This window comes from Molothrus aeneus, chromosome 14 (assembly GCF_037042795.1).
Source record: "Molothrus aeneus isolate 106 chromosome 14, BPBGC_Maene_1.0, whole genome shotgun sequence".
Classification (NCBI taxonomy): domain Eukaryota; kingdom Metazoa; phylum Chordata; class Aves; order Passeriformes; family Icteridae; genus Molothrus; species Molothrus aeneus.
The window spans coordinates 1,784,725-1,795,336 of record NC_089659.1 but is presented as its reverse complement, the minus strand read 5'-3'; the positions used below and the strand labels follow the sequence as shown (position 1 = coordinate 1,795,336).

General features: G+C 46.0%; 1 protein-coding gene across 1 annotated transcript in view; it reads right to left on the bottom strand.

Moving 5' to 3' along the window:
* Positions 1 to 4,215: 4,215 nt before the first annotated feature.
* LOC136562532 (vascular endothelial growth factor receptor kdr-like) overlaps positions 4,216 to 10,612 on the bottom strand; it is a 129,597-nt gene continuing 123,200 nt past the window's right edge. Inside the window, exon 30 of the mRNA XM_066559421.1 lies at positions 4,216 to 9,484. Within this exon, the coding sequence (XP_066415518.1) occupies positions 9,280 to 9,484 (205 nt within the window). The 3' untranslated portion in view covers positions 4,216 to 9,279. The remainder of the gene's footprint in view (positions 9,485 to 10,612) is intronic.

Below are 10,612 nucleotides of genomic sequence, written 5' to 3'. Positions count from 1 at the left end.
ACATGAATAAAAGGTCAAAACTCTCCCAGAAAATAATAAAGTTCTTGGTTGGTTGTTGTTTGGGGTTTTTTTGGGGTTTTTTTTTTTTCTGTTGTTTTGGTTTGGGTTTTTTTTTTTTAATGCATAGTTATGAAAAACAACTTAACCTTTGGGATTTTGAGGAATTCACTGTGACAATGGTCCAGTTTAAAAATAACAACAGCTGCTCCAAGATGAGTGTCCAGAGATGCCAGGTTTGCTCTGTTGGCCCTGAGGATCACTGAGTGTGTAGTCCTAGCTTTAAAAAGTCCTGCTAATATTGCTCCTCCTGGAAGGGCAGAAGGCACAGCCCTACATATGGGAGTTCCAGGGATGAGTTTTCTTTAGTGGGAAAACAAGGACTTCATTATGCTCCTGCTCTCTGTGATCCTGCCTGCTGTCAGGCTTGAATTTTTCTTTAACAATGTTACAGGGGAAGAAAGAAAGACAAGAGGGAAAAGCCAGAAATTACAAAATTCTCCCTGTAAAAACTGTGAGCAGAAAAAATCGTGGTAAATGGATGAACACTCATCATGTCTGACTCAGACAAGGATCAGTGTATTATTGACAAGTGCTTGGGCCTCCTTCCCCCACATGACATCAGAGAGAAAAATTCCTGCTTTATCTGCAAAGGGGAAGACTCAGGTTTTTAAAAACTTTCGATAATGATTTCAGGAATTTCATTTGATTCTGGAGACTTGACTTTGCAGAGGGTCCATAGCATTAGGAATCTTTTCCCTGAAAGAGACTTGGGGAAGTGGACAGTTCACAATTAATGGAATGGACATGAGTAGCTACTGTCTAATGTTCCTGTTTAGGGGTGATAAATGCATCAGTTGTGTCATGAGAGAGCACTGTTAACTGACAGGTGAAGCAGAGGAAAAAGCAAAAGGCACAGGAGTATCTATGAAGCTGTGAGGTGAAATTGCCTGGGAGTTTTCCTAGAGAAGCCAACTTAAGCTTCTCTTTACACAAGAGGAATGTCATTTATTTTGTTTCACTTTGCTGTGTGAGATCAGTGTTGCCACACCTTTTGTTAGGATGCAGATAAAAAAGTCATTAATTATGAGCAGACTCCACTTTCCAGGATTCCCAGAGCTCTGCTGAGGCTCCAGGTGAGTCACCAGCCCCATCTCCCCTGTTTGGAAAGGCCAGGCCTGAGTGGCTCGGGGTTATCCTGGTGATTTACTGCCTGCCAGGATGAACCAATGACTCAGACTTGGCTCTTGGAGTATTCAGGGTGGAAGGGACTTCAAGAGGTCCAAACTCGAGCCTCCTGCACAGAGCAGGGTCAGTCAGCCCCAAAATGTGTCACAGAGAGGGTTTAGTCCTTCTCAAGTGCAGGATTTGTCCTCAGTGAATGTCATAAGGTTTCTGATGTCACTCTGAATATTTGAAGGAGTATTTTTGCCTTTGTTTGCCTGGTGATGTCACTCAGATGACTCTGAGTGACATCACCAAACTCACTAAACCACCTGTGGAGTTGCAGTTTGCCCTAAAATATGTAAGAGATGGGCTTAATCCTGCAGCATCCCTACCATGGATTTAGCCAAGAGCACCCTGTGGACGTTTGTTCCTACCCTTTCCTGCACTGGGTTATAAGGATCACTCATTTTTCACAGAGTGCTGTAGCTTCTCATTTCAGCCAAAGCTCCTTCCATGTGCTCACGGGCCTGGGGATGTCTGACAGAATAATTCAATCTCTTAATCTCCTCTGTGCTCAGCTCACACTCTGAAGAAAAATCTCTGGCTCCAGAAGGTGAACAGCTTAAAGCTCAGAGGAAATATTTCTTCTTTCCTGGGTGCTATTTCTGCTCAGTGAGGAAGAGGCTGGAATCAGCCCCAGGGGCTCTGTGTGCATCACATACTCAGGGTAAGCATCAGGAGGCACCAACTCACAGTGAGAATATGGGAGGTTCTCCTGATTTCTTTCATGATCCTGACATTTGGTATTACAACAGCTTCAGTCCTGTCACACCTGGGAGCCACAGCCCTCTCTGAAAGGCTCCCTGAGGAAATTGCACCACGGGTATTTAGAAGCCACGTTACTCTGCCCTTGTGGTTGGTGCAGATGTGGAGTAAAGTCCTCACTGCCTGCAGAGAGGAACAGGCAGCTCTCACTTTGTGCCTTGTGGAGGGAGGGAGGTGGAGTGAACTGCCATAGCTGGGGTTTCCTGGGATTCAGTTCTAGTTCCTGAGCCCCTGCAGGAGTTTAGACAGAGCAGTTTCTCCTCTCAGAGTTTCAATGACTCTCCTCAGGCTGTAGGAGCACTGCCACTCACCACTGACTGTGCTGACAGAAGAACAATTACTTTATGGTCCTTGCTGGGCTTCTTCCACCCTCCACACAGAGCCAGCTCATCCCAGCACTGGCCATTCTGTGTGCCACCTCAAACTGGCCATGGAATATGTGCTGGGAGCCTCTGGAAGCTGGGGGATACTGGAAGGCTCTGACACAACATCATCATCTACTGCTCATGGCCTCAGTGTGTCCAAAGCACTGGAAATGAACAGCATTTTCTACTCTTTCTAAGCCCTTGCACTTTATAAACCCTCTCAAGTTAAGTCTGATTATGGGAGGAAGGAAAAAGGACTTGACTGGAAATCAGCTGGATTCTTTTCTCAGCTTTCTAATGTCACACCACCAAATCTGTGTATCTTAATCCTAAATCTTTCTCTTGCTAGTCCCTATTTTCTCCTGGGGTTCTTATCACCCAAAGCCACCAATCTTCGATACTTCAGGCTGAGATTTTCTGACCTGGCCTCTCTACGTGCTCCTGCTGCTGTAAAAACAAAAATCTTTTCCATCCCATCCAGCAAAAATAGGGGATGGAGAAGTTACATCCCCTGGCCAAGGCCCAAGAGCAAAGCTTCCATTTCTGCATTCCCAATGTCCTTTTTCCCCACATTCCTTTCTGAGCCTGGCTGTAGCAAGGTCCCTTCCACAAGTGTAACTCAAGCTGGGTGTGATTAATAATTCACATTTGGTGCTAAAAGCAAATCAGAGTTAATTTTGTATATTTTGCTTCCCCTCTGTAATCCGTGGGTTTCCGCGGGAGGTGACTCACGCCTTACGTAAGGAACTGAAACATCCCTCAGTTCCCAGAGAAGAATGTTCCTGCTCATTATGGGGATGAAAGGAGATTGCTGCATTTCAAATGACATGTATAATTTAGACACTTATTTCTAGGAGTGTTTGGAACAGGGAATGAAGAGAAACTAAAATGTTTGAAGTGACTTGAGTGCTTCATCGTTTTTAATGTGACTAGCAAAATACACAGCCTGATAACTTTTAAGGCTGCTAATGGAAGAATGGCTCTGAAACTCTAACACACTTTTTTTTTTTTGTTTCCTAATACCAGTATTTATTTTAAGCCATGAGTAGAAACTGGTATTTGTCACTATGTAAAAAAAAAAAAAAAAAAAAATCTCTTTTTTTTTCTGCTGGTAGGTACCTGCTGTGCCACCAAAGTGGAAAGAGGAATGGGATTGGTATTCCAGAAAAAGCAGCCAGCTGGTGAGGAAAGTGCCAGCAGGTCTGCTGCACTTGGATGGAGCTGGGAGATTTTTTCCCTTGGCATTCTGAATGTTAAACCTTCACAACAAATGGTGAGCATGGAATAATCTGTATTTCAACAGTGCAAAGTTTATTCAAAAGAGAATTCAGTAATGTATTGGGAAGTATTTATTTAATGGTGTTCTTTTTAGAATATTATGGCAAGCCAAATCCAACACAGCCTCTGGAATTTTGAGGCTGAACAAGCCCGGATGCCCTCGTGTTGTGCAGATTATCTGCACAGATTCCGCACTGACACGCTCTGGTGACCAAGGGCTGTCCTCAGCAGGCAGAATCGTGATTCTCTCTTTTCTCTCAGCCCCATTTATTGAGATATCTTGGAAGTAACCAGACACAATGTCTGTGTTCCATGGGCTGTTCTTGGCAGAGGCTGCTTCGCTGCATTTCTCCAGCAAATTGCCCATTTTTTTCAGAGGTCTGTGAATCTTTCAAGCAAACGCAGTGGGCCGCTCCCTCTGAGCAGTGTGGCAGCCTCTGTCCTAACTTTGGAACCCCCTCTAGAAATTTGGATGAGATCTATGCCTTGCAAAAGTCTCTCAACACTGCTGCATTATTTATTTTTATTCTGCTCCAAGGACAAGGCTTTTCAAACCAAGAGATGACACAGAGGAGCCCTGGGCTGTATAAATATAGAATCTTTTTATTTTTTTGGTTAATAGATACAGTACAATTTTTGACTACATAAGAAAGCATTGTTTTCAGTGCATACATTCTTCAGGCAGACAGGAACATGGCAGACAAACACTCCTTGGTGGTTTGAACATGGCACTTGGTTTATTTCTGTAAGTCCCAAGTTCCTGGCTTTTCCCAGTTTTCCTTAGTTTATTTCTGTAGGTCCCAAGTTTCTGTTTTTTCCCAGTTTTCAGTGGCTGCTTTGACAACTCAAGGTCTAAGGAAAAATGAATTTAGTGCTACCAGGAGAACAAGACAGTGCTCAGTGCATCCCATATTGGTCTCCCTGTCACTCTTGTGGTCCCAACTGACCCAGGCCAGCAGGTTTTCCTTTCTATGTTCACAAAAATGGCAATAACAATGTCAAACAAACCACCAGGGCTTGGGCTCAACACCCCCACAGTCCCCTGTACTGCCTGACTCCTCAAATCCCAAACTCCTCCCTGAATTTTACTTGTGTAAGTTGGTACTGGTGCTGTGACTTTGGCAAAATCCTTTGTTCTTTTGTGGTGTAGTAAAAACGCAGGAAAATGGATCTCAGTGTTTGGCCATTACATTTCCAGGGAGGAAAAAAAAGAATTATTGCTGCCTTTTGTGTTTTTAATTCACTGTATGATAAGAAAAAGCCTCTAGGCTGATCTGTGAGTGTGATTCTGATCCTGAGCAATTCCTGTGTTCAGGGAAACCTGATAATGCTTATCTTGCTCTGTAGCTACTTGCTACAGGAACTGTTTGCAGCAGTTCCTGGTGTGTCCCCTTGGTGCTGGTGGGATTTAGGGATCCTGGAGCCCAGCCCACATCCCCAGAGCTGGGAGAGGCCAGATGGAATCTGCAGAGTGAGGCAGGACATGAAGGATAAGGGAGGGGAACATCAGGAACCAGCCTGGCCAGCTGCAGGCTTGCATGGCAGCTGAGATTCCTGCAGGGAGCACGAGAGCACATCCAGGGTCAGGAACACCTGGGTGCTCTGGGGTTCCTGGCATTGGCCCAGCAGGCGAGGGAGGAGGCTCAGTGTCACTGGGATGTCAGCAGGAGCCCTGAGTGTGCTCACCTGCAGCAGCCAGGGGGTTTGTTTGACACCATTACTCAGACTTTGAGTTTTATCTGATTTCCTTGACATCCCAAGCAGGTACTCGGGATAAACCTTGCTGGGGATCCCCTTCTTGTGGGGATAACTTGGGAGAACCTTACAGAAACCTCATTGCTTGAGGAAAGGACTCTGGGAAAGATCACATTCACACAGTCACCAGCCTTCATTTTGCTCCAGACACCAATATTGAAAAATCAGTAGATTAAAAAGCTTCTCCTATTCAGGGAAGGACACAAAGAGACTTCCAGACAAACTAATACAAACTAGTTTTCCTTGGCTATATATAGAGGGTTTAATGTGAAAATCTCACTTCAGATTATCTAGTTCAGCCTCTGCAAGCACAGGATAAACAGCAGTGAAATGATCCTACACCTGATCTTAGGGAAAAGGCAGAGCAAAGCAATCCAAAGGGACTGGCAGAGCAAATAACAAGAAACAGATGAAAAGTAGAGAGAAGAGGAGACAGGAGATTGTTCCAACCCCAGCCTGAACAAGAACATGCAGGTGAAGGCACTTGGACACCTGGTGGGAGGTGATTGTTGGAGAAGAGACAACAAAATTCCATGGAGAGCTCCGAGCTCCTTTGCCCTGGTTCTCTGGGCTTCCAGGGGCACAAAAGCAGGAGGAGTGAGCACCATCAAAGGAAACAAAGGTACATGTTAATGCAGATCCCACTGAGCTCAGGGTAGAGAAAGCAGCTGGCAGACAGGAGTCGAGTAAGAATCCCTGAGAAGTCTGAAAAAATAATAAACATCACATCATTTAAACAATTTACCCCTTCTGATCCTCTAGCCAATCCACCAGCCTCCAATTAAAACCCAGGCAGTGGGAATCCCTCACCTTTAACACATGCTGCACATGGTGACACTTCCAGGAATGAGATAAACCTGCCAAATTCCTCCTGTTTCCTAACTGAAACTAAATAAATGGAGAAGAAGTGAGAGGCAGAGGCACTCCCAGCCAAGAGAGCTGCTGTGCCATGGCACTAATGGGGCACTGTAAACTGGAGCCTGGCCTGCAAGCATTAGTGAAATGTTTAGTACAATACTTAACTCTGTTACATCTGAGTAGTTCTTTCTTTTTGGACTAAAATGTTACAAATTTTACCATATAAATGAAATCCTATATTTGTTGCTACAAGGTACACTATATACATCATTGGAAGAAGAGAACAATAATTAAATTAAGGGAGGCGAGAGAAGGACAAACAAAATATTAGTAAATAAAATAGAATATGTTCAATAATACTTTTCAGGCAATACTTTTGCTTGTTACATTTACTATAAGGAGGAAAAAAAATCTTCCATGAAATAACATTGGAAACAGCTGCCCAAACATCAGTCAGTCCCTTCCATCGCTGATGTGCTCAGGACATTCTCAATTCTGCCACTGCAGAGGAGCCCTCAGTGGGGCTGTCAGTGCAAGCTGGGCTTTAACCAGCTGGAGCACTGGAGCTGTGCCCTGTGCCACCACCTCAGGTGGCACAGAAGGGCTGGTGGCTGTCACTGAGAAGGGCCCTGGCTCCCCAATGTGCTCCTGTGCCTCTGCCCTTGGGGAAACCCTGCAGCTCATCCTGCACAGGGGGGACAGCGGAGGCCCCGTGCTCAGCTCCCCCAGCAGAGCTTCCCAGGTTCCTCAAAACACAGAGCACACCTGCAGGTTCTGTTCCTACATTTCACAGTTCCTCACTGAAGGTTTTTCAGCGCCGTTTTCTCACCCTCCAGCCCAAGGTGCAGTAACAAACATCTCCAGCTGAGGCCATCAACAGCAGAGCCACACACAGGCTGCACCTTCTCTTCCTTTGCCTCATCAGTCACTTATTTCCACAAGAACTGATTGATTGATCAGTCAGTTGATTGATCAGAGCTATAGATAGCTAACAGTGTTTGATGAAAATCCAATCCAGTGAGCTTCCTGGGGCTCATCAGAATCCTTTCCCAGTAGTTTCTTCTCTTCTCTGACCAGCTCTACTTAATACATAGGTACTAAAATACAAAGCAGTGCAAAATGACCATAAAGCAACTACAGCCCACACCTATCTAGCAGGTGCACTATGAGCAGGGGGCTCTGCAGGTGATTTATAAGGGACTCTGAAGTCAAGGAGAAGAAGCAGTGCAGTTCCCCAGAGCCCATCCTTCAGATGCTTGAGAGTTCACAGTTAATGTGGGGTGGGTTTGGAGATTTGTTTTCCCCTTTGATAATACCTGAGGCTTGTTTGTGATTCCTTCTGCACAGCCCACTGCAAGCACTCATCCAGAAAACTTCCTTGGCTGCTGCGAGGGCGTGCAGCTGTCTTTGCCAAGGTAACAGCATCATTTTGCAAGGCTTGGATTTCATCCCCCTCTAGTCTGAATCATGAAAAAAAATTATTTTTCCACTGAAGAAGTCAAATGGAGGGAGAAAAGGAAAGGGTTGTGCAGAGCTTGGAGGGGAAACTGCACAGGGAGCCATTTCCAGATCAGTTTGTAACTCAGGAGGTTACAGCCCTCGCTGTCAGTGAACATCTTACTCATCCTGGTTTTTTCTCCTTGCAACCTGGAGACCTTTCCTTCCTAAATTTTAAAGCCAACTCTGATTGTTACAGAGCACATGAAAGGCTAAGGATGATTTGCTGATTTGTGAGGCTGCTGTGATGATGCACAGGGCACACAGGGCACCTGGGCACATTTGTAACAGTCCCTGCCACCCACAGCTCTGGGGCAGGGGCAAACCCACTGTCAGCGTCTCACAGGGGAGAATTTGTGATCCTTTCAGTCCTGCTGCAACAACAGCTTTGAATTACCCTGGACCCAGGAAGGGCTTTGCATTTGATACCAGTATTTACCTTGGCAAGACAAAGAGAATTGTGTGTCACATGGGCTTGCAGCTTAACAGGGAGAGTATCCCCAGGATCAAACCCTTGAGCACCCCCACAGAATCCAGAGGAAATGCTATTTTCTGTTTTGTGTGTTGTTTTAGTAAATAGCCTGTGTGCAGAAAGGAAACATAAAAATGCTGCTGCCCTGCTGGTGCCTCAAGGGAGTGTGTGAGTTTTTGTGTAACTCTTGTGCTGGTAATGAGAGTTTTCTGCACATTCACACAAAGGTGTGTGTGAGCTGGGAAGTTCTGTTTGAGTTGAGAAGGTTCTTCCTTAAGGCAGTGATTTTGCCTTGCAACCATTACAGAGCATCTCCAGCAAGGTTCCCTATTGCATGTCTGCAGAATAAACTGCTCTTGGAACAAGGAACAAGGGCAAAGCCCAGGGCCTCAGATTTAACCCCACTGTGTGCCCTGCTGCCCCCCAGAGCAGGCACACGAGCACTGCCAGCCTGCTCTGGGCCATGCCATCTTTAGGAGTGTATCCTCTGGGCAGTGGAAATTACTAAATCCACATTGGAACCAGAATAGCTTGATTGCAAAATATTTATATTACTTGGATTTCAGAAATATTTACAGGAGGTGAAATCCCAAGTTAGGAAGGGTGTTTGAGCTTTTCTCCAAGCCCAAAACATTCATGTGCTGCTGCTGTTTTCAACAGATCCCTTCCAGCACTGGCCTACCCAATCCCTGCAGGATGTGTCAGGGCCAGCAGCTTGGATCTTGTGTTCCCAACCAGCTTGGCATGACCCTCATGGGGTGAAGTGGGGATGCAGGAACCTGGGCAGTGCCAAGGAACAGCCCCAGGCAGGGGGAGGAGTGGCAGCAGTTCAGGGTTCCAGCTCCCACCATGACCCTGACAGACAATGCCATTAATTCACTGCAGATCTTGCAACAGGCCTTTAAAGAGAAGAGAGACGATGCTCTGAAATTGTTTCTAATCCCATCTGAGATGTGCCAGAAGAAACATGTGAAGCATGATCCCAGCAGAGTTCCCTCCTGTTTCACCAGGCTCCCTGGGGCACAGCAGAGCCTGGCAGGGCTGAGCTCAGCCCCTGGGCCCTGCTTACACTGGGGGGGCTGAGTAGTGCATGACAGAGTTGTAGTCTGGGGGAGGGCTGTGGCACTCCAGGCTGGGATCCATAGGGAGCAGGACAGAGTCTTCCAGGGGGAACTCCATGGTGTCCTCTTCCACCTGCACTGCTGGCTGGTACTTGACAGTCTCGTGGTCAGCCAGGATGGATTCCTTGCTCCTGCTGACAGCTCTCCTCCTGTTGGGAGCAAACATGGGCATGTATCCAGCCTGTCTCCATAACCAATGGTCAAAATGATTTCTTGAAGTAAATATATAAATATATCCATTTACCTCTATGGCATTCTGTAGGACAATTTTGCTGACTGGATGTGGAAACTGAGGTATTTTAAATAACTCTGTGTTTTAAAAGTACATTTAGGAGTAATTCCAGCTCTGCTGCCCTGTCCTTTCAGCTCACCACATTTCAGTGCACCAGAGATCTCTTACTTGTAAAGGCACCTGTCCTGTACACACAGTAATATCCTCCCTCATTGTTCTGACACAGGTCAGTAAAAATTTGACTTTCCTGAAAGCAGAACTGAAGGCTATGACTTTTCTTGAAGCATAATAAGGGATGAAATACTGAATAATCTCTGGCAGACTCTAATTTAAACCAATCCCGAAAGCAGGAGTGTGTGTTGAACATACCCAGGCAGCGCAGGGCAAAATCCCATTTATATTCCCCAGCCCTTGAACATTCCTGACCCAGGGGCTGCTGAAGGGCAGTGCTTTGCAGCACCCCAGCTGCTTTTGTTCCCTGTCTTCCCCTGCTCCAGGTGATGAAGGGTGGGACAGAGCAATTTCCATCACATGGAGCAGCCTCAGGGTTCAAAGCAGGAGAACCCTGAGATTTGTGTCACAAAGTGACCTCGAGGAACAGCAAGGGCTGTGGAGAACTCAGAAGGTTCTTTCTGTCACAGGCTGCCTTAAAAAGGATGTTCTGTCAATCTTGGTTTGCACTTCCATGGTGCAAAACCAGGACACCGGCAGCTCCTTGGAAGAGGCCTGGATAACTGAGGGGTGCTCTAAAGGGTTCCAGTGTGAGAGTGGCCTCTGAGCTGCTGCACTTTGCTCAGGACCCTTTGACTGCAGCTCTGGGGAAGGAGCCTCAGCCACAGACTCATCACAGCACTGCTCAAGTCTCAGCTCAGAATGACTTGAATGTGCCTGGGAGAATTAAAAATCAGGCAGTGCCCAAGCACTTTGTGTGTGTGTGCTTCATATGTGTTTAAAGTAGTATCAAGTTACATTTTAATGACCCTAAACCAAATCTGAACAGTCAACAGTTCATCAAATAATTGTAGAATTCATTACACTCATTTTA